At 48.0% G+C, this 24,276-nt stretch overlaps 1 protein-coding gene across 4 annotated transcripts in view; it reads right to left on the bottom strand.

The window, feature by feature from the left end:
- PRKG1 (protein kinase cGMP-dependent 1) overlaps positions 1 to 24,276 on the bottom strand; it is a 2,834,149-nt gene that overhangs the window by 2,335,530 nt on the left and 474,343 nt on the right. Inside the window, exon 1 of one of the 4 annotated variants that reach the window (XM_069611303.1) lies at positions 6,842 to 7,901. The exons of 2 other annotated variants lie outside the window; for them this stretch is intronic. In XM_069611303.1, the coding sequence (XP_069467404.1) occupies positions 6,842 to 7,149 (308 nt within the window). In that variant the 5' untranslated portion in view covers positions 7,150 to 7,901. Of the gene's footprint in view, positions 1 to 6,841; positions 7,902 to 24,276 lie in introns of those variants that run through there. One more of the 4 variants, XM_069611304.1, reaches the window with a different exon arrangement.

Here is a 24,276-nt window from a genome sequence, read left to right as displayed (position 1 = left end):
AAGCCCCGTGCCTTCTGCTAGACAGGCCCTGTAAAATGTGTATTCTTAAAGGATTGCAGTTGCAAAGTGGCTGGGTTAGCAAAGCAGGTTCGTGGAAGCTAAGAAGCCTCGTGCCTACTGCTAGAGAGGCCCTGTAAAATGTATGTTCTTAAAGGATAGTAGTTGCTAAGTGGCTGGGTTAGCAAAGCAGGCTCGTGGAAGTTGAGAAGCTGTGTGCTTACTGCTAGACAGGCCCTGTAATATGTGTGTTCTTAAAGGATTGCAGTTGTGAAGTGGCTGTGTAAGCAAAGCAGGCTTGTGGAAGCCAAGAATCCTTGTACTTACTGCTAGACAGGGCCTTTAAAACGTGTACTCAACCCCTTAAGTGCCAAGGACGAGTATGCGTGTCCTTTTTGCATAGATCTGCATAATAGCCTGGCACTAAAGGATTGCAGTTGTGAAGTTGCTGGGTTAGCAAGGCAGGCTCGTGGAAGCTGAGAAGCCTCGTGCCTACTGCTAGACAGGCTCTGTAAAATGTGCATTCTTAAAGGATAGTAGTTATGAAGTGGCTTGGTTAGCAAAGCAGGCTTGTGGAAGCTAAGAAGCTTCTTGCTTACTGCCAGACAGGCCCTGTAATATGTGTGCTGTTAAAGGATTGCAGTTCCGAAGTGGCTTGTTTAGCAAAGCAGGCTCGTGAAAGGTGAGAAGTCTCGTGCTTACTGCTAGACAGACCCTGTAATATGTGTGTTCTTAAGGGATTGCAGTTGTGAAGTGGCTGGGTTAGCAAAGCAGGCTTGTGGAAGCCGAGAATGCTTGTGCTTACTGCTAGACGGGCCCTGTAAAACGTGTACTCAACCCCTTAAGTGCCAAGGACGAGTATGCTCGTCCTTTTTTCATAGACTTGCATAATAGCCTGGCACTAAAGGATTGCAGTTGTGAAGTGGATGGGTTAGCAAGGCAGGCTCGTGGAAGCCGAGAAGCCTCGTGCTTACTGCCAGAGAGGCCCTGTAAAAATGTGTGTTATTAAAGGATTGTAATTGTGAAGTGGCCGGGTCAGCAAAGCAGGCTCGTGTAAGCCGAGAAGCCTTGTGCTTATTGCCAGAGAGGCCCTGTAATATTGTGTGTTATTAAAGGATTGTAATTGTGAAGTGGCCGGGTCAGCAAAGCAGGCTCGTGGAAGGTGAGAAGCCTTGTGCTTATTGCCAGAGAGGCCCTGTAAAATTGTGTGTTATTAAAGGATTGTAATTGTGAAGTGGCCGGGTCAGCAAAGCAGGCTCGTGAAAGGTGAGAAGTCTCGTGCTTACTGCTAGACAGACCCTGTAATATGTGTGTTCTTAAGGGATTGCAGTTGTGAAGTGGCTGGGTTAGCAAAGCAGGCTTGTGGTAGCCGAGAATGCTTGTGCTTACTGCTAGACGGGCCCTGTAAAACGTGTACTCAACCCCTTAAGTGCCAAGGACGAGTATGCGTGTCCTTTTTGCATAGATCTGCATAATAGCCTGGCACTAAAGGATTGCAGTTGTGAAGTTGCTGGGTTAGCAAGGCAGGCTCGTGGAAGCTGAGAAGCCTCGTGCCTACTGCTAGACAGGCTCTGTAAAATGTGCATTCTTAAAGGATAGTAGTTATGAAGTGGCTTGGTTAGCAAAGCAGGCTTGTGGAAGCTAAGAAGCTTCTTGCTTACTGCCAGACAGGCCCTGTAATATGTGTGCTGTTAAAGGATTGCAGTTCCGAAGTGGCTTGTTTAGCAAAGCAGGCTCGTGAAAGGTGAGAAGTCTCGTGCTTACTGCTAGACAGACCCTGTAATATGTGTGTTCTTAAGGGATTGCAGTTGTGAAGTGGCTGGGTTAGCAAAGCAGGCTTGTGGAAGCCGAGAATGCTTGTGCTTACTGCTAGACGGGCCCTGTAAAACGTGTACTCAACCCCTTAAGTGCCAAGGACGAGTATGCTCGTCCTTTTTTCATAGACTTGCATAATAGCCTGGCACTAAAGGATTGCAGTTGTGAAGTGGATGGGTTAGCAAGGCAGGCTCGTGGAAGCCGAGAAGCCTCGTGCTTACTGCCAGACAGGCCCTGTAATATGTGTGCTGTTAAAGGATTGCAGTTCCGAAGTGGCTTGTTTAGCAAAGCAGGCTCGTGAAAGGTGAGAAGTCTCGTGCTTACTGCTAGACAGACCCTGTAATATGTGTGTTCTTAAGGGATTGCAGTTGTGAAGTGGCTGGGTTAGCAAAGCAGGCTTGTGGAAGCCGAGAATGCTTGTGCTTACTGCTAGACGGGCCCTGTAAAACATGTACTCAACCCCTTAAGTGCCAAGGACGAGTATGCTCGTCCTTTTTTCATAGACTTGCATAATAGCCTGGCACTAAAGGATTGCAGTTGTGAAGTGGATGGGTTAGCAAGGCAGGCTCGTGGAAGCCGAGAAGCCTCGTGCTTACTGCCAGAGAGGCCCTGTAAAAATGTGTGTTATTAAAGGATTGTAATTGTGAAGTGGCCGGGTCAGCAAAGCAGGCTCGTGGAAGCCGAGAAGCCTTGTGCTTATTGCCAGAGAGGCCCTGTAATATTGTGTGTTATTAAAGGATTGTAATTGTGAAGTGGCCGGGTCAGCAAAGCAGGCTCGTGGAAGCCGAGAAGCCTTGTGCTTATTGCCAGAGAGGCCCTGTAAAATTGTGTGTTATTAAAGGATTGTAATTGTGAAGTGGCCGGGTCAGCAAAGCAGGCTCGTGAAAGGTGAGAAGTCTCGTGCTTACTGCTAGACAGACCCTGTAATATGTGTGTTCTTAAGGGATTGCAGTTGTGAAGTGGCTGGGTTAGCAAAGCAGGCTTGTGGTAGCCGAGAATGCTTGTGCTTACTGCTAGACGGGCCCTGTAAAACGTGTACTCAACCCCTTAAGTGCCAAGGACGAGTATGCTCGTCCTTTTTTCATAGACTTGCATAATAGCCTGGCACTAAAGGATTGCAGTTGTGAAGTGGATGGGTTAGCAAGGCAGGCTCGTGGAAGCCGAGAAGCCTCGTGCTTACTGCCAGAGAGGCCCTGTAAAAATGTGTGTTATTAAAGGATTGTAATTGTGAAGTGGCCGGGTCAGCAAAGCAGGCTCGTGGAAGCCGAGAAGCCTTGTGCTTATTGCCAGAGAGGCCCTGTAAAAATGTGTGTTATTAAAGGATTGTAATTGTGAAGTGGCCGGGTCAGCAAAGCAGGCTCGTGGAAGCCGAGAAGCCTTGTGCTTATTGCCAGAGAGGCCCTGTAAAATTGTGTGTTATTAAAGGATTGTAATTGTGAAGTGGCCGGGTCAGCAAAGCAGGCTCGTGAAAGGTGAGAAGTCTCGTGCTTACTGCTAGACAGACCCTGTAATATGTGTGTTCTTAAGGGATTGCAGTTGTGAAGTGGCTGGGTTAGCAAAGCAGGCTTGTGGAAGCCGAGAATGCTTGTGCTTACTGCTAGAGGGGCCCTGTAAAACGTGTACTCAACCCCTTAAGTGCCAAGGACGAGTATGCGTGTCCTTTTTGCATAGATCTGCATAATAGCCTGGCACTAAAGGATTGCAGTTGTGAAGTTGCTGGGTTAGCAAGGCAGGCTCGTGGAAGCTGAGAAGCCTCGTGCCTACTGCTAGACAGGCTCTGTAAAATGTGCATTCTTAAAGGATAGTAGTTATGAAGTGGCTTGGTTAGCAAAGCAGGCTTGTGGAAGCTAAGAAGCTTCTTGCTTACTGCTAGACAGGCCCTGTAAAATGTGTATTCTTGAAAGATGTCCAATTGTGAAGTGGCCGGGTTAGTGCAAAGCAGGGTCTTGGAAAGCACATCTGGTATACGTGACCCGCTTTGTAGGTAGGCACACGACCGGGATGTCTTTTTCTTCCCCGAGATGAGTGCCCGCTCCTCTGCAGGGTTTTTTAGAGAACACGCGCCTGTCAGCCCTGTTGAGTTTGGGTGAAATGAGGGCGTTCTCTTGAGTGCCGGAGTGGGCGGCGCGTACACGGTCCTCCGTCATGCAGGCCGGATATATATACCCTTAGCACTTAAAGGCTCAAAGGAGAGCGCGACCATGTCACAGAAAACGTGCTCAGACTGAGCGAGGCGGCAGACGTGCACCGCGATGCCCTTCCGCCGGCTCTCATGGTTACTGTGCTGGGTACAGCATGATTTATAGAATAATAACGCAAATCAGCTTAAGTGTGACAGATGCAGTTCCCACTCGGGAGAAAGGTCCCTGCTCCGGCTTATCTGATCGCGTTTGGACCGGAAATCGCAGGAAACACCAGCGGCAATTTCCTTAAACGTCTTTAAGTTGGAAATGAGCGCTTTTACGTTGTACGAGTCTGCTCTTTACATGGGCGGTCCCCGAGATGCGCCGTGAGTCCCCGGGCACTGCTTTCTTTCTAGTTCTCTATGCCACCTTCCGTAAGGCAGCCTCGCAATCCCTGGGCAAGGGGGATCCTTTACCCTGGCTACCTTCAGGTGGGATGCAGGTGCGGGGCATGGAAGGGAGATGGCCCCTCCACTTACATCTCACCAGTTCCAAACCGGGGGGGAAAGGGGGGCGGGCAAGCATGACCAACAAAGGCCAGCCACGGAGCCATTTTGAAAAGGGGTGCGCAGAGAGCGGCACCATGCCATCCCATACTTGCCTGGGCGCTTTGAAACACTTGCCTGTGTATAGGCGCTTTATACATGAAAATACCATAACTGCCTCCACTCGCGCCACCTTCCTCTGGGCGAGCAGAGCAGTCTAAATGTTGACCCAACTACCAGCAGATCTTGACTCCTGGGTGAGTTCACAACCATGTACCAAAACGCTTATGCTTGAACAAACTGTGTGATTTTAAGCAACACACCATACATCCATATGCCTCTGTTCCTGCATCTGCAGAAAAAAAGGCCTTGTGCTTAGGCCTTGTGCTTAGAACTATCCACGCAACTTAGAGAACATTTTGCCTGGGAAGGCAGACTGAAGCTCACGTTACGACCGACGCCATCCGACCACAGCTGCGTTCCCTTTTCAGAAACGTAATCATATGTCGTGAGTTCGAATCCCGGTTTATCCACTCGACCAAATTGTGTATGTTCAACTACCTCCCAATGCTTGTCCTCCTTAATCATAAGGGCTGAAACGCGTGCTAAAGTCCTGATGAATGATATACAAATAAACTGGCATGGATTCCAACACACACACACTGGGGTATTCATGCAAAGCAGGCTGCCTTAAGCCTTGCTACAGAGTTAACTCCCGGCTCCGGATGTGTTTGCATCTGTAAACCAACGCTTTCCCTATGAGAAAATGTGGAAATACCCCACAAAAGAGGTGCAGAGGCCTACCGGGAAATCTCCAGAGTTCCCTATAGGCCAGTCCATCCCTGGCCTTAACGTGCAGAGGCCTACTGGGAAGTCTCCAGAGTTCTCCATAGGCCAGTCCACTCCTAGCCTTAACGTGCAGAGGTGTACCAGGAAATCTCCAGAGTTCCCTAAAGGCCAGTCCATCCCAGGCCTTAACGTGCAGAGGCCTACGGGGAAATCTCCAGAGTTCCATATAGGCCAGTCACCTTAACAATGGCTGTCATTTACTCTAGCCCATTACAGGGAGATCCAGACGGGCATGGGAGTCTGGCATCCCGGATCTAGCACAGCCACACGATGGACACGTTGCCCCAGAGGGGGTGGCCCGAACTTGCTGGACATTAACGCGCCACCTCCACTTCAGAACCGCAATCAGAACCCAAAAGCCCTGAAAGTGAGCAGAAGCCGGCATCGGTTCTCTCGGGATTTGCACTTCCCACGCTGGTGAAATCAGAACGAATTACCGACAGTAGGACGGGGCAATGCACCAGCCAACTCCTCTGCAGGGTGGCGGCTTACATGAGAGGTCAGCGAGGTCGCCTCGTGGCGCCCCTTCCCTTAATGCTGCACCTGTAGCCAATGTGGAGAAACGCACCAGAAAGGAAGCACGTTTGTTTCATTTCCATTTTAATGGACCTCGCACCCGCCGGGAGCAGTGCGCTTCCCCGGCCTGGGGGTGACACTTCCCCTCTGGCTGTCACTCTGAATTACACCGGCGCAAGCCCGCAAGCCCCGGCAATGCCCTCCACCCAGAGCTGCCAATGGCAACAGATGTCTGCAGGAACTCGTTCAGCGCGCCTCGAGCTGCCCACTTTTCTGTCTGCGATGAAATGTGGACCCCCCCCCCCCCGCCAATACGAAAAAAGGCGTCACTCAAAGAGGAGGTGGTTTGGCGATGTGACCTGCAGTGCCCCGGGCGTGCCCCCACTCAACCCCTGCAGGCAGTAGACGCATGCGTATCATAGGCATAGAGTTCGCGGACCACTCGGAGGTGTATAATAACACTGGAGGATGGCAAGCATTCACAAGGACCCCATTATTACACTTCTACCTTGTCGCCCCTACGGAGGACAATCCGGTCCATTTCTTATTTTAAAAAAAGCGGGTTGCGGAAAACACCACACAGAGTAAGACACCGAAGGGTTTTAATGAAATACACTGGACAGACACAGTGACAGACAGTGTGACACATTTCAGCATAACCTGCACTTTGCGGGGGCATTATAAAGGAGGGGTGCGTTTCGTTCATGCTCAGCCAAGAGAAGAAGAAAAAAAGTCTGTTTGGGTTCACATACCTTGACATCAGACAACAACACAGAGGACACAGGTGTGGACAGTTACTGTGGATGGGTTTGGTTTTTTGTGGCACACGGGCGGCCCCAGAGAAGTGTTAGTGAAAGACGGTGTCGGCGGATGGGACAGAAATGGGGGAGCAGGAGGAGGCAGAGCAGCCGCCTAGAGACAGGCGGATCGAGGGACGGACAGACAACAACAGAACAGCAAGCACGACAGAGAGACGGACAGAAGGCTGCGGCTTACTGTGGGCTCTTGGGGTAGAAGGGCAGCGTGACGTGGCTGAGGTCCTGCAGGTCGAAGGCGGTGGGCTCGGCGGAGATGGCCTGGCGCTTGGTGCGCTGCTCGCCCAGGGTGCTGGGGCTCGCCTTCTGGGTGAGCTGCGTGGCGGGCTTGATGACCGAGCGGTACTTGTCCAGCTCGTTCTGGAGCTTCTGGATCAGCTCGTCCTTCTGGTCGAGCTCCAGCTCCAGCTCGTCTATGAGCGCGTCCCGCTGCCGCAGCTCCTCGATCTTCTCCTGCAGCGCGTACTGGAGGTCCCGCAGGGTGCCCATCCTCAGCCGCCGCCGCCGCCGCCGGACACCGCGCCCAACAAGTGCCCGCTGCCACCTCCGACTTTGGTCCGCTCTGTCGCCCTCCTCCCGCTGAGGCTGCCCCTCTGCCGGCTCTCTCCGGGCAGTTGCGCCCCTGCCTGCTGCCCTCAGGCTGGGTTCGGACTGGCCGCGGCCGAGGGCTTCGCTCTAGAGGTGGACGGCATGCGTGGTGCCCAGCCCCGAGCCCCCTCCGGCCCTCGGCATCAGAGCGGGCACTGGGGAGGATTCCGAGCTGCCAGTGTCGGGCTGGATGGAGTCTGCAGCGGTGGGAGGCGGCGGGAGAGACACATCCAGGCGCGCACGGAGCCACAGACAGACCCGGGGAGGAAGGGGGCGTCTGCACGAGAGGCCGAGGCACATGCACTCACTCTGTGTCACTCCCACTCAGGGCTGCATGCAGGTTCGGCGGCTGACCACGCTCCCTCCCGCTCTACCCAAATATTTGGGTAGATTCCGAGTGTTCGGGGGTGGGCTCGGCATCACTATAGGAACACGTGCATGGTGCATCTCTTCAGTGTGTGTGTAGGTGGGGGGGGCTGCCGGAGCGCAAAGGGGGAGGGGGCGTGCATTACCACCGCGCCCGGCAGGGATGACGGCAGTGTTTGGGTTGGCATGTGGCAGGGATGCGGTGGGTACTGCAGCTCGTCGTAATCCCATGTCCCTGTATGTCTCCAGCTCGTGTGTGGCACGTCACTGGCAATGCCCTTGTGTTCTCTACATTCCACTTAGATGTTCTTGCAGGCGTTACTTGGCGCCGTCTCCTGCTTCTGCCCAAGTTGCCCGGCTCGGCACCGGTATATGTCCGCGATTTTACACAATTGTCAAACACAGGATGAAAAGTCAACGTTCCACTCAAACTACCTGAGCTCTGTGCCCTTGGAAGCCAGTGTCCAAGCGTGTGATTGCTCCTCCAAACAGATAGCTACTCTGAGATGGCGTGTGGTTTTACGGGGGTTTGTTTTCATCTGTCTGGAACGCGTGTCTTTCACACTCCAGAACATGGGCACGGCGGTGTTGCCTTTCCTTTTGTATGCCAGCCTGAGTGTGTGTTCTGCACGCGAATGGTATATGCACAGCGTGAGTGCGGACCTGTTTCCCAAATGTCTCTTCGGGCATACGGCTGAGTGCATATATTTCTGTGTGTACCCCAGGGCTGTGTGGGTGGGTGCGTATCCGCGAAGGCGTGGCTGCTGCGTCGGAGTTACCGGCACGCACCTGCAAAGGCGAGGGGGTGGACGGGGGGGGGGGGGCGGTTGTGGCGTGTAGCGCTGCGTCCTTTTACCAGGCGGGCTGATGCCAACATGCACGGCTGGAGTGCCTCGCGTGTTCTGTGGACGGGCGCACTGTGTGTCAATGTGCTTTGTGTGGGCGACAAAGGGGATAATACGCGTCTGTGGATGTGTGTTTCAGGTGCGATTCACCGGTGAGCAAAGGCGACTCTGTGTGGGGCGTGCTCCCCCAGGGACCCCATCAATGCCGTGGAATCACTGAGCAAGCACACGAGCCCTTTCAAAGAGTGGTAGGGGGGGGGGAGGCAGCCGTGCAATGCGTGCATTGTCTAAATGTGCTTCTAGCGCCCTTCAGAGCGCCTCGTGTGGACATACTTATTTGTGCATGAAGTCCAATAAGGGTACGGTACACAGAGTGCATACACAGGCAGAGTGCATTTGTGCACATATAGTCGTGTGGGTGTCTCTATAATTGGTGAGGCGGAGTACATTCGTTTCACCCCCGCCCCCAGGTGATGAAGGTGAGGGGTTTGAGGGACGCCACTCGCCTAGTAGGCTAACATATGAGGTGCAGCCGTACCCTAAAAGATAGATAACACATGGGCTCTCCGAGTGGCCTAAGGAGGATCCACGCAAGCCTTTCAGAGAAAGATTCGAGAAACCCCCCCACGACGCACATGTGACACATTCAGTCCAATGGTAACGCGTCATAAATAAACGTTCAGTCCACGAACGCATATACAGGGAATTCCCTCTGCGTCACTTCGCGTGGGTACACGCAGCCAAGATAAAAGAATCAAGTTAACTGTGCACCTTCCCTACCCACCCCTTCACAAGGGCCCAGCGCTTCTCTGACCCACCATAGACCCCCAAAGGTCTCCTAGATGGAAGGGTCGTCCACCCGAACACTGTCATTCTGGCACAGGAGCTTGTCATGGGCAATTAACCTGTGGCACAAGTCTGCTCCAGCTGCTGCCTGTGACGCAGTGTAGCTAGCATGAGAATACTGGGGAAACTGGTCGCCCACAGTAGGTAAAGTCAAGGTAATGCTCGGCTGTCGTATTGCCTGTAGTACACAAGCCGCACGCTACTTGCAAATCAAATTGCTTCATGAATCCATCTCTCTCTCGGTGGCAGCTGTGTAGAACAGTGTGGCAATTCTTTGTTACCAGTCTAGCTTGCACGGGATTCCGGCTGGTGGATCTCGACTGCAATGCATTCCTCTCTTGTCAGATTTAATTCCGCTCATCCCCGCTCCAGTAATAGGATTTCCGATTGCTAGACAGCATAGAGAATAATATGTGTTCTGTTCCCGATATTCAGTATTAGGCTTTCTTGGTGCTAAGGCACTGCCTTCCTTAATTGGCAGAATGTTCTCAAGGAAGAATGCTTCATCTGTTCTAGGTGCTTTGTGGTTTCGGCCTGCTTATTCCCCCCATGGTGGATGGCCTTCTGCAGCATCTCCTACATTTTGTATGGAGGTCGCACGCTCATACGTGTTCCTACAGATTTTGGGATAGAAGATACTTTAAGTTGAACCCTGTAGCTGAGGACTTCCGTGTGTGAGGACCCACAGCGTTGAGGGTCTCTCACTTCATCCCAGAACTGTTAACTGGTATTCAGAGTGGAACAGCTTAGTTCTCCCTTCCAAATCTAAGTCCATTGTCTTCTGAAAAACGGCAACTCACAGGAACGCTTCCTTCGCCTTCCGGATCCCGGTTCTGAATTCTCTTTTGTTTCAGCAAACATCTGGCTGATATGGACAAGTGCTACAACTTAAGTTCAGTTGGTTGCCACGCTTCTTAATCTTCCTCACTGGTTGCAATGGATCCTTCCTTTTTCTTATGAATTTCTGAACATTTGGTAGCGAGAAACTCCCAGAACCCCCCTTACTTATGCATAATAAGTAGCTTTGGGTTTTCACCATAAGTTACTAGGGTATTCCAGACGTGGCGCCCTTGTCACTGTTCTTAGAGAGGCACAGCTCCACCTCACTCACAAGGCGCAACCAGGCCAAAACACGTGTCTGGGGTTGCTGTTGATACTCTTGTTCAGAAGAAAATTGCCAGGCATTTCGGTGCTGGACTGCCCAAGACTGATATGTAGTGGACATTTCTCTTCTGTGAAAGGATGGTGAGCTAAAGACTCTTGTTGAGACTCAAACCCGGGATATAGGCCGGTAGAGAGAAACTCCCAGTAACCCCCTTACTTAAACATTTTGCATAGGCATTTCTTTTCAGAGATTCTTATTCTCTTTCTTGTTAATGTTTTGTCTCCTCATCATTTATTATATTTTTCTCATGATCCTCATTATTTCTTTTTGTCGTCTCACTCTTTGACTTTTTCTTTGTTTAATTAAATTCTGCATGTTTTTCCCAAAAATGCCAGTGCACCCTGCTTTTATACCATGGCGTAAACAACATGTATCTCTTACAGCCAATTAGAAATCTCTGGGAATCATTGGAGAACTGGTTTCAACTGCTGCTGAAGTGCCCAGACACCATGTGAAGCCAACTCAGCCCCCTCCACCAATGAATTTCAGTCTCCTCTCCTCTGCCAAGTCTTCCAGCGCTGCTAACCCAACATAACCTGCCGTCCCCAGCGTCTTCCACCCGAAAGTCAGTGCTGCCACTGAACAGCATTGCATCGTTGGACGCAGGCAGCACCCTGACTCGACACCGGTCCGGCACCAAAAGCACCCAGACTCCTGATTCAAAACCAAAAAGTCTGCCTCATTGCTATTGTGCCCCAAAGACAAGAAGATTAGATACTGTGAAGAGGCTGTGCCCCTGATCCACTTTAGGGATCATAGTAACTTTTAAGCCCCTTGGTCTTCAAGAGATATCCATGAACAGAGAGACTGTGCCATTCTTGTGCCTCAACGCTCCTGTTCATCTACCCAGAGGGCCGCCTCACAAATGTCTTCATTCTCTGTGTTATTTCACAGGGGTGAGTTTTCCTAGTGCTATCCGATTAGTTGTTTGCCTTTTATCATTCAATTAAAAGTCTATTATTTTGTTAGTACCTTGATTGGACATTTTTTTTGGACTACTGTACTTAAGTTGCTTGGGTTGCTACTGCTATCACCTCACACCCACTTCATGAGCCTGCCATGGGACTCTGCCACCAGAAAAGGCCAAGGAGGGTTATCTGTCGGGCTGTGTCTGTTTCTCCTTTATAATTGGGAACTCTGCTGGTGTGATAGGGAAAGAGCCATCTTTTTTGGTGAACAATAAAACTTTACAGCATGAATCCTGTTTTTAGAACGGTCCATGTTTGGCAGATAAAGGAAGAGACATGGGGTGATGGTTATTTGCAGAAGATCACACATGTGCGCAAATAAGTGGGCTTGGATTGGTCCCTTCTGACGGTGTGGACTATGTGCACTCAGACTTCCCAGAAAAGCTCTCTGCACGCAGGAGTTTCCACGCGAGGGGCCTGTTCACAGGGTTGTACTACCATGAAAATACCTTGTGTGCTCAGGCCGTGTTGCCCCATCGCCCTAAAATCTGTGTGCCCTTTTCCGAGCCCCTTCTCACCCAGCCTGTGAACATGAATGAGTGCTGGCCTGGCAGGAGATATTACACCAATGTGCATGAGGGCAAATGAATAAAATGCTGTCGTTGCATGGATTTAAATCTCGGCACCCCCCTGGACCTTACAATGGTCTATCCTCCACAAATAGGAGCACTTCCCACAACAAGATGGGGGCTGGGGGGATCACGCCCTTCAGCTTGGAAGCACGTGGAGACAACAGAGTGTGCGATGTTGGTCTATGCAAGCCCACTTATAGAGACTTACTTGCATTCTCAGGGCTCCCATTTTGTTTTGACATAGTAAGAGACACGCAGGCACTTATGTGTGACCCTAACTGGCAAGTTGGTTACCGTGGCAACAAGATGCCTTCACAGCTTCTAAAGGGGGCCAGCTAATGTTTCTGAATCCCTCCCAGACAGACTGCAATGATGATGCTTACTTGAGGACCAGGTCGCTGCTTCATAGACCCCACTGAAGCAGACACGGATGCACGTCCATCTTGCTGCGCTTTCTGAGTGTGCCTGCAGGAGAGCATCCCTGCGCAGAGGGCCTGCGGCTGTCTCATTTAAAGTGCAACAGCTGTGCTGCAAAGAGCTCTCCTTTCCCAAGACAGGTCTTCTTGAGGGATAACAACCCCCGTGAGCAGTGATGAATTGCTTAGGTTGAGGTTAAAGAGGGAGTCAAATCAGGACTCAGGACTCCCCCAAAAAGTGGGGAGGGACTCTGACCCTACGCTGCAAGTGACATCACCGGAAGTGGACATATCTACAAGTGAAATCATTCAATGTGTCTTCCCCAACTGAAGAAAGGGCACAGGACCAATAAATATTTGGCAAGAGAATAGATTTTCTAATAACAGTGCTGGCTCAGCATACAAAGTGTGAAACTCTCATACATACGAATCTATGATGAGACATGTGTTGTGTAGCAAAGTGTCAATTTGAGACATTTCATCGGGTCATGATAAAAGCTTTCTTTGGTGTTGTGGCCGAGTCTCTGGCCTCCCAGCTGCACAACCCGGCTTCCAATCAGGTCTAAGGCACGGTTTACTTCAACTGAGTCCATCAAGTTATAGTTGTTTAAATTCCTTTAAAAACACACAGGGAGGACGGTGTCCGCCTTCTGAACAGAGTGGGTAGACGCTGTCCACCCGCGTACCCTCAAATTGTGCTCTCTAGTCAACATTCCATGCCCATTCGTGTTTGCCCGCTCTCCTAATTCCACCAACACGTGTGGCAATCCCTTTTCATAATGAAAATGTATAATATGGAGCCACTTTGAAAATTATTTCCAGGGCATCTTTTGGTTCCCAGTCTACTCCTGAGCACCACCTGGGATTCTGAATGCAGATTACTCCTTTGTCCGATTACCTTAGGATGATATTTTCTACTCAAGGTTACTTGACTAGCCAAGATGCAAAGAGCACCATTCCAATGAAAAATCAATGGGGTTGTATGGTTTGGTTCAAAAGGTAACACGCGAAGAGATGGGATGCTCCGCCACCTTTGGGCCTTACCAAGCCAGAGCTCTGATAAGGTCAGTTCCTGGTGCAGAACTGTTGAGGATTGCAAGCTTAGAACGCACGAAAGCGTCCACCCCTCCCCCGCCCCGATAACTGCTTCCTGAAACGTGTAGCCTTACAGAAGGTGTCCTAATAAGAAAACAGAAGCCACGAATACACACAGTCAGTGGTCGAAGTGTACGAACAGAGGCAGTGGAACTATGTTCCCCGCTCCCCAGAAAAGCCATCACCATGCCCCCTGCCACACGCAATCCAAACCCCCAATCAAGCACACCTGCTGTTTAAGGGAATGTTCAGTGCACTGCAGTTTCAACTTCTTGCTACGCTTTTATTTTAAAACAAAACCATCACGAAACTGTTTCGTTTTATAATAAAAGTATAGGAACAGTAAAACTTAAAAATAAATAAATAAATAAATAAAGGGTAGAGGAGCATCGCTCCAGCCCACTGCACACATGTAGCCTGTGTGAGGGGTTTGTGTGGAGCATAGCAGCTCCCGGGGTGTGCCCTGTAGAGCAGCTGCGAATGAGTTAAGACCTCTGGGACACTTCCTTGTCTCCCTTTAAAGTCCCCTCATAGGGTAAAGTAGTCCTGTTGGGATCATGCAGAAGACAACATATATTGTGCATGTGATGACCACAGATAGTTTTTTCGTGTTTCAGCTGCACATAGTACTGGGACCTATAGCAGTGATTCAGGTTAATGGCCAATAAGGAACTGAGAACCCTGCACGTGGCATATAGGAGGAGCATTCTTTCTCAAACATCTATAACACATGATTTGGAAAAGCAGAGCTCTTGAATGCTTCTGTAGTCGTGATGGGATTTCCTTGGAGACTGACACCACTTTTACTTTAGAAGCTAATTAGCCGACACCTTTGCTGCTATTAGAGAGCATTATTTATAGGATTATCGGTGTAATAGAAAGAAAGTACAATCCTGATGGTTTCAGTATTAACCCGTTGCACTCAGAGACTCTACTTACAGAGAGGAAACCTGGAAGCAGTAAGACAGACCCGGGCTGTGGCAATGGGGGCTGTGATAACTAGAAAAAGAAACTGGTGAATTCGACCTCGTTATAAACAATTAGTAACTTTTTGAAGTGATGATTTTAGGCCATTGAATTGGGGTTTCTTTTTTTTTAAAATAACATATAGATCTGTATTATTTCTATTAAATTCTAATATTGTACAGCATTCCCTTATGCTCTATGAAACATCTATGTTAAGCTGTTTGCTTTTTGTACTTTCTCAACAGTTCTTGTAGGAATAAGCTCAAGCTCAGCCAAGAAACCAGCCACTCAGCCAAGAATGCTGTGTATTTTTCTTTTACTTGCACGATTACCACCTCTCCTTGGCCAGTGGCTTCCTTTGCAAGAATGTCATGTTACTAACCTTCATCAGACCATATCCAGTGCTAGTTGTTAAGAATATGAGCGCCAAAAAAGTAATTTATCTGTGACACCGGCAAGCAATGGACTAGGAAGGAGCATAGCACACCAGGTGTGAAGGGACTGCAGTCGGTGAAGGTTGAAAGGCAAATGGGTGAAATGTATTTATTTATTTTATTTATTGAACATTTGTATGCCACCAATACACACGTTTTTCCAGGCGCCACATGGGGTGAAGTGGGGGGGGGGGTCGGTTTGTTGGAATTGAAATAATATTATGCCTCCTATCGCAGTAATTGAATGTGTATTGGCCTACGCCAAGTTGTCTAAAATATCATGTGAATAGACTCCGCGGCAAGGTCTTGACCTTAACGAAAGTAATGTAAGTCGCCATCTTGGATTTAGCTGCCATTTTAGGTTCTCTTGTAATGTGGAAGTCACCCTGAACATCAAAATGGAGGCTGAATGACATTCTGAGTGAGATTCTGGCCGTTGTGACCTCCGCACACACAAATAATTAATATGCCTGCAGGCCACTTGTCGGGGTTGCGAACTGAGACCTTGTCCTATTGTTGACCTATGTGTAAACGTACAACTATATCAGCAAAACTGATCAAAATGCATAAATTATAGGATTGACCTGGCAAGGAACCCTAGGCCTGATCCCAAGAATGGTTAACCCGCGAGAGTGTTGGCCAAGGGCTGGACAAATCATATAAAAGGCCCAAGTATTCCAATGTACGGTCTCTCTACTAATGCATCGAACCCTCGTTGAAGTTCGTTACGTTACTCTGAGAGCCGAATAGCTATCCGTTTGTCAATTGACTTTGGTAACTGTTGTAGCTTTTAAATAAAGCACTTGTATGTCCTTTGTAACCTGTGTTGGTGTGTTTCTTTTGGGCTTCCAAGCCTCATATCAATTTTTATGTTTTCACAGTTGGCGCCCGAACAGGGACCCTCAAGATTGATGCCGGATCATTGAAGGTTGACGCAGACTATCGAACCCGGATCGGACGGTGTGATACTGCGGGCCCGACCGAACGAGACGCAATACCTCGGCAGCGCTGCACGATCCGATCCTTGGACGATAGTCGTGTGGTCTGACACGGCATCTTGACGAAGGTCCATTTTTTGAGGCGGGCAGATTTGTTGAAACCACCAAACACAAGGTAAAATTCGTTAGGTAAGTTCTTTGGTAAACCGTACGGTCCTCCTTAGGTTTGGTCAGGTGCAGTCGTGACCCGGCTCTTAATTTAACCCTGACAATTTGAATTTGGCAACTTGTATCTGCAGACACAATTATTGACCAGGTAACACCAATTTTTTGTGAAATGCCTAGGAAATTGTCTAGCTGCTTTAGGGCTCTGTTCCGCAGCGATCGACAATCTTTGGAATTTAGCCACCCGGCACCACAGGAGGGGTCGCCGGCATCTACTATGTACTGTAAGTATGGCATTGGTAGTATAGTATTTAATGATATTTGGCACAGACAGACCAGACATGCCTCCGAATTTCAGTGGCCAATCAATGGCAGTTTTGAGATCCCCCGTATTGAATACCTAGAATCAGTCTTGCTAAAAAAGAAGGCTAGACCTGCAGCCTTTGATGTTTTGCAGAATTGGAAAAAAGAAGCATTTCAGCAGCTTAAAAGTAGGGATAAACATGCACGCCGTCATAAAACAAATGCCGAAAAGCGTTGTTATATGATAAGGAGAAACATTCAGAGTCAGTTAAAAATATGGATAGGGCTTTTTCACTCGGAATCCAGAAAATGTATCCCTCTAAAGATTTCCATGTTTCTGAAGAATTTATTGAAAAATTGTTAAACGAATGCAGGCCTGGTGCCTCTGCGCCACCTCCGTATGATCCTCTCCCGGGTGCTCTGCCCATTCCTGCTGTTGTCCCTACTGTTATTCCTGTTCCCCCTGCACAACCTATTGTTCCTATTCCTCTAGTTGTTGTTCCTCCACCTATCGCACTGCCCCTTCCTCCTGCGCCGATAGTTGCACCCTTATTAAATTTACCTGCACCTCCGCTCCCGAGTGGTCCCGTATTGACTGAAGTTGATCAAGGTGCAGGGTCAAAGATTGTCACTCGTAATACTGTTTCTGCAGATAAGAAACGGGAATTGTTTGCATGGGCTAAGCACTGTTTGGAGAAAGGTGATCAAGTTAATGTTTTTTCCACATTATCTAATTTGAACAGGTTTCCCGAGAAAAATGTTTTTATCGAAGGTTTGGGGACTCATTTATGTGTGATGTGGGGTAGATTACAAAATTCGGATCTTCCACAAGGGGTAAGAGATCTAAATGCTTTGGCACTTTCGAGGGACACAGAGCAGAAAGTACATGGTCATGTTGAAAGATTGTTTGAGTATAGGAAGGACTTTGAAAAGTCACGAGATGAGGATGATGAAGACAATAGTATGTATGTACAGAAACGGTTCCTTCTGTGTCGTAGATCGGCACCTGAGGAAGTACGAATTTATACCAAAGATGCGATTCGATGGATCTCGGATTCATCGATTCCGCCAGATGAAGAATATGATACATATAGTCAGTATACAGTAGAAATGCAAAGGAAGGTAATTCAGGTAATGGTACAGTACCTGCAAGAAGAATGTGTAAGGAAGAAGGTTAGTTGTCATATAGAGTTATTGGGAATTTGTAAAAGGGCTTTTTCGCCCGACACTTCTTCGGCTGCCTTAGCGCTCGACCTGGCTCTGTTGCTTAGTAAGCGGTCGGAGGTACCTATATCTCAGTTGCCTATGAGAGAGGTTCCTCCGACATTCGTCCCAAAGGTTGAGTATCCCGCTAACGCTGGGACTGGTGCACCCGCTGTGGATATCCCTGCGCATTATGTATCACAATTTGTTCACGTCCCGTTTTCACGACAGGAAGTGAACACTATTAAACAATCAGTTCCCAATATCAGGAAAAACCCAACAGGGTTTTACAAAGAGATAGAGTCCGTCTTGCAGTCCTCTGTGTTCACCTTAAGTGATATTGACTTGCTATTCCCCGTACTCCTACCCGTGGATGTATGGAAGCAGGTTCGGACAATAGACGATGTGCCAGGTTTGGGAGATACGTGGGCTAATATGATTAGGGTTGATGGGGAAAGACAAGCTGGTGAGAAACCACCTCAGGTAATACTTACTTTACCTGATAGAATTGTCGCAAAATTAGAAACTATAATTCCAGAGAAAAGAATTATTTGGGACAAGCTTACGGACTGTGTTCAAGGGAAAACTGAAGGCGCCACCAAATTCTTTAATAGATTTGAGCAGGTATTTTCTGACTTCAGTGGGCAGGACTTGGGTACAGAGTCTGGGAAAAGGTTGTTTGTGGACAAATTTGTACGTGGATTGTTGCCCGACATCCAGTCACAGATTATGTCCTCTGAGAGCGCTTGGCAGGCAAAATCTCAATCTGAAGTTTTGCACATGGCTCAGTATTATGAGAACCGTGTTAATAATGAGAAGGAGAAAATAGAGAAGAGGAAAGGAGATTTGAAAACCAAAGTATTATTACAACAAATTGTTAGAAACCCCAGAGGAGGCACGACACAGACCAGAGGTCAGTATGTCCCAAAAAGAAATGCTCCTTTGGGTTCTGTGAATATTAATCAATGTGCTTATTGCCGCCAGGAAGGTCACTGGCGAGCACAGTGCCCAGTCCTTCGACAAAGGTCAAACAGTGCGTTTGGGAGTATGGGTAGACGACCTAGGGGCCGCCCTGGAGCAGGGGGCCCTGATAGAGGTCAGTTTTTGCAAGATCCTCAGCAACCTTTTTCATGGGAAAATCAGACCTCGAGTGTGGACTCGAGGAACATATTTGATCACCCTTCTGCTGCCTTCCTTCCTTTCTGAAGAGCTTCCTTCCGACGATACTCTATTTCATTAGGACTGCCCGAAGCAGGGTTTGGAACCTTCACCTATTCCCGTTAATCAGAGAGGCCCCTAGGTTGAATTATTAGTGGGGAATAGGAAACACCAGTTTTTGATAGACACTGGAGCACAGAAGTGCTCCATTGATCATTTTCGGGTTCCAAACATTCCACTGTCAGGGCAAACAAATGTTTCTGTAGGGTTTTCTGCTATACCAATTGTCTGTCCGGTTTCTTCACCGGTGTCTGTTTCTTTGGGTCCCTTTACGGACCATTGCCCTTTTCTTCTGACTTCGAACTGTGGAGAGAATTTGCTGGGGTTAAATTTGTTAAAGAAATTGAATGCAGTAATTTATTGTTCCTCTGATGGAGTACGGGTGACGGTTTCACCACAGCAACTTCCTAATTCTCAGTTTCTGATTCGACCTTTGTCTCCTGAGTTTAGCGTTGTCCCGGAATGTTTATGGGTGGTTGACGACAATGATGTCGGGGTACTACAGATTGAGCCTGTTAAAATAGTTTTGAAACATGGTGTTAAACTACCACGCATTCCGCAGTATAAAATATCAGTTGAGGGCGAGCGTGCTTTGAAATGCATTGTCTCCGATTTTGTGCATCGTAGGGTGATCGAGGAGATTGCAGGAAGTTTATGTAATAGTCCGATTTTGCCTGTATATAAGAAAGGCAACAATGCAATCCCATACCGGTTCATAATTGATCTTCGTGCTATTAACAGAGTTGTCGCCCCACAATTTCCAATTGTGCCTGATGTAACGATGATATTGACAATGATCCCTGCTACGGCTACGCACTTCAGCGTTGTGGATTTAAAAAATGCTTTCTTTAGCATTCCTATACATAAGGAGAGTAGATATTTGTTTGCGTTCACCTTGGGGGGACGTTCATTTACATTTACTAGGGCACCTCAAGGGTATACTGAAAGTCCAAGCATTTATAGTAGAGCTTTGAAAGAGCAGCTCGACACCCTTGAATTGCCACCTACTTGTACACTACTTCAGTATGTCGATGATTTGCTTTTGGCTGCAGATTCTGAAAGTGCTTGTAAAGAAGGCACTGTACTGTTGCTTGTTCATCTAGCTAAAAATGGTCATAAAGCTTCGCTCAAAAAATGTCAATATTGTTGTCGGGAGGTCGCCTATTTAGGCTACCTCCTGTTAAAGGAGGGGAGAAGATTGACACCTGAAAGAATACAACACATTAATGGCATGTCTGTTGCAAATACACAGAAGGAAGTCAGAGCCCTAATAGGTATGGCTTCTTACTGTAGGTTGTGGATCCCGAACTTTTCGCTAGTGATAAAACCGATGTTGGCTTTGATGAAGAAGGGCATTTCTCTGCCACTGCCATGGAAATCGGAACATCAACGATCATTTGAGCTTCTCAAAACTGCGTTATGCTCTGCATCGGTTCTGGGTACTCCAAATTATGACAAGGCCTTTGTATTGTTTGTGCATGAATGTGATGGATGTGCTTTGGCTATGTTAACACAGGAACACGGAGGGAAGAATAGGCCGTGCGGCTACTACTCCTCCGCCCTTGATCCTGTCGCATGCGCTTTGCCAAGATGTTTGCGAGCTGTCGCTGCTGCTGCCGCGTCTGTAAAACAGAGTGAGGGAATGGTCCTAGGCCATGATTTGATTTTGATGGTACCTCACTCTGTAGATATCCTATTGAACAAAACCCAAACGCAACACCTCACCTCTGCACGGCTAACAAGGTATGAATTTATTCTGTTTGCCCCTCACATTCAAATTAAGAGGTGTGTTGTTAATCCGGCTGAACTCTTACCTTTCCCGCAAAACACTGTTTGCGGTGACGAAGAATTACATGACTGCCTGTATACCACTGAACAAGAAACGAAGGGCAGGATAGATCTTATAGATACTCCTTTGGACAATGCAGAAGGGGAGCTGTTTTGTGATGGCTCCTGCTTCAAATTTCAGATGGTACATCTACAGCTGCTTACGCAGTTACTACGTTGAGTACAGTTGTTGAAGCTAAGAGAATTTCGTATAACTCCGCGCAGGCCGCAGAGATTATAGCATTGACCCGAGCTTGTGAACTCTCCGAAGGGCGTATAGTAAATATATATACGGATAGCCAGTACGCCTTTGGGGTGGCTCACAACTTTGGGAGGCTCTGGTCGGAAAGAGGGTTCCTGACCTCACATGGGACCAAGATTCAGCAAGGCCCCTTCATAGTGCAATTGCTCTTGGCACTCTCGCTCCCTAGGCAGTTAGCGATCACGAAATGTGCAGCACATCGTAAGGTCATAGATGATGTGGGAAAAGGGAACGCTTTTGCGGACCTGATAGCCAGGCAAACGGCCACAGACCTTAGCACGGACATGTATGCTCTAAGGGAAACAAAAGATGCCTATGTAATGGATGAAGGTATTGGGTCTGTGTGAGATATTCAAACTGATGCCACAGTAGAAGAATCTAAAAGGTGGGCCGAATGAATGGGGAAACTAGATGATGATGGGTGTTGGGTTGATACATCTGAAGGAAAATGGTTGCTCCCTGATTCATATGTACTGGCAATGGTTACAATGGCACACGGTCCTACACATGTTAGAACAAGTTTGGGTGAATAACAAGATTCTGGAGACTGCACGACATCACGTCCAGAACTGTATGATCTGCCTGCAGCACAATGTGGGGAAGGGGACAGTAACTCCAAGGGGAAGCTTTGGGCCCCCTTCTGTTCCCTTCGAGGTCATCCACTTTGATTTTATTGAGATGGACGGTGTAACAATCTAAAATATGTTCTTGTAATTATTTGTGCTTTTAGTAAATGGGTCGAGGCTTTCCCCGTTAAAGATGCTACTACCATGACCACTGCAAAGACTATGGTAAAAGAATTCTTTCCTCGATTTGGGCTCCCAAGGGTAATTTGGTCGGACAATGGTCCCCATTTTGTTGCAGCAGTAATTTTGCAGATATGCACAGCGTTACATATTGAGAAACGATTTCACTCAGCCAGACACCCTCAAAGTGCTGGGTTGGTAGAAAGACATAATGGTATTTTAAAGAATAAGCTTGCAAAAACATGTGCCAATACCAAACTGAAATGGCCAGATGCCTTACCTATTGTATTATTAGCTATGCGTACCACACCTCAAACTAAGACTGAGCTTTCTCCATTTGTGGTAGTGATGTGGAGACCTGCTAACATTTGGGGTCTCCCAAAGCCTAAAGCCCTGAGAGAGGTGGAAAATGTATTGCTTGTAGACTACTGTAACCAATTAACTAAAAACCTGTATTTCATTTATCACCAGGTTAACTCAGCTTTACCTGTACGGTTCACGGGCCCAGGACATGATATTCAGCCTGGAAGTTGGGTCCTAGTGAAGGCCTATGAAAGGTCTTCCTGTCTCGCTCCTCGTTGGAAGGGACACTACCAGGTGCTGTTGGTCACCCGGACAGCAGTGCGGGTGGCTGGGAAAAAACACTGGATCCACGCGACGCATGTCAAGAAACTTCCTCACCCGATGCCACACGTTACAGAAGAAGCAGAACCCCTCGCTGATGCTACAGTCTCTGATCTTGGAGTAGCAAGCAGCGCTGTGAGTGCGTCGGAGAATTTCTCTGAGCCCGTGGAGCTTGGGGAACAGTCCATTTCATCAGCGCTCTTTTGAAAAATCACTTAAGGAAAGCACTGTTTCAAGTTCTGCGACTTCCGTCACCTCCGATACGTCGCTTCCCTCAGGAAGTGACGACACCTTATTTTCGGATCAAACAGTCTTGGTTACCACCAGGTACAACCTTCGACGAAGAAAATAGAACTACGGCACGGGTCTTTCCGTGCATTTGGAAAAGAGAAGTGATTGAAAGTTTTTCTTTTGTATAAGAAAGTTTCTGTTGAAACAAAGGAGAAATAAAAGGGATTCTGCTGGCTAGGGTTGGGAAGGACTAAGAAGTCGCGCGATCGTAGTGTCGCCAGCAACGAACATTGGGGTCGTCGATTGAGGAACTGAAATGCCTGCCACCTCCACTGCTGCTCCCTGCACTGGACTTGTGAATTGGGGGGTGACCAACTTGGACAATGAACAATGTGCCTGGGCCCCGAAAACGTATTGCTGCGTTTTGTAATGATAATTGGTATTTGTGCAATTACTGCTGTAGGACTTTGGTACTTTGAAGAAATTTACCCTCTAAAACCTCTACTGCCAATTGAGATTGTACCTACTGCTTTGACTCCCTCTGTACACCTTCACACTCTGTCCCCTAGAGACTCCCGACATAGACGAAAATATCATAATAACACTTTAATGATAGTAATGAATGCAACGCATGCCATTTTTAATAAGAGTAATTGTTGGATTTGCACTCATTTACCGCAACATGGGAACAAGGGGCTAGGATGGTATATTCACCCTTTACCTTTAACGACTGCTTGCTATGCCTCTCTTAGAGCACTAATCTTTGGCCGTTGGAATGATAGCATCTCAGGGAACTTTGATGGAACTAATTTGAATGATTTTGAGAAACGTGAATTAACTCCCCTGGGATGCTCGCTTTTTGCAAATAGAAGTAAACCTAATGTCGCTTCTATTAGGCCGTCTGATAAACTATCTCTTCCCTTTCAAACTCTAATTTCCTTTAAAATGGCTCTGATAGGCAATAAGGACGCCGTGCCTCCTTCCTACTCTATAAATCATAGCCCTGATTCAGTCCCCTTTTGTGTACAAAGAAATGGCACTCGGCCAATGGGAGATTTAGAAGGTTGCATGAACATTGCAAATTTGACTGGAGAAAACAGGCCTCTGTATGTAGGGGGGCCTGTTTATTTTGTTTGTGGTAGTTTAGCATTTCCCTGGTTGCCCAAGGATTGGCAGGGAACCTGTTATTTAGGAATCCTATTACCTGGGGTATTTGTAGCTAGTACATTGGAGGTTTCTAAGGCTCGCCCATGGCGGGACGAGAACGGAGATACCCCTGGGCAAGTATTGGGAGATATAGCAAAATCAGTTGTGCCCTTTTGGGGACAGATTACAAACTCTGAGAACATTAGGGGATTAGCAAGGGTACTGGAGAGAACGATCAACCGGACCACGGACATACTCTACAATATGACACTAGAACAAAAAGCAATAAGATTGGTAGCACTTCAAATGGGATGGCATTAGATGTCATTCTGGCAGAACGAGGTGGAGTATGCAAATTGCTGGGGTCCGCTTGCTGTGTTTTAGTACCAGATTCCTCGCCGACAATTTTTAAAGCAATACAGAATTTGCATATCCTTAGTTCTGAAGTGCATATCCCTGTAGAAGATTGGAATCTTAGCACCTGGTTTTGGGATTCTTTACGATCTTGGGGCTGGAAGGTGCTTTCTGTCATTCTGGTTATTTTGGGGATCCTGCTATTCCTTTGTTGCTGTTTTCAATGTCTACCAAGTATATGTGTGATGCTAGGGGGATGTTGTGCTCAAGCAGTGAGCACAGTAGGGCGCAGAATATATGCCCCAGATACAGCATCTAAAGAGTTTGTGTTACAAGAG

This window comes from Ambystoma mexicanum, chromosome 8 (assembly GCF_040938575.1).
Source record: "Ambystoma mexicanum isolate Mex_15411 chromosome 8, UKY_AmexF1_1, whole genome shotgun sequence".
Taxonomy (NCBI): Eukaryota; Metazoa; Chordata; class Amphibia; order Caudata; family Ambystomatidae; genus Ambystoma; species Ambystoma mexicanum.
Note: the sequence above shows the minus strand (reverse complement) of the source record. Positions and strands in the feature narration are given on the sequence as shown.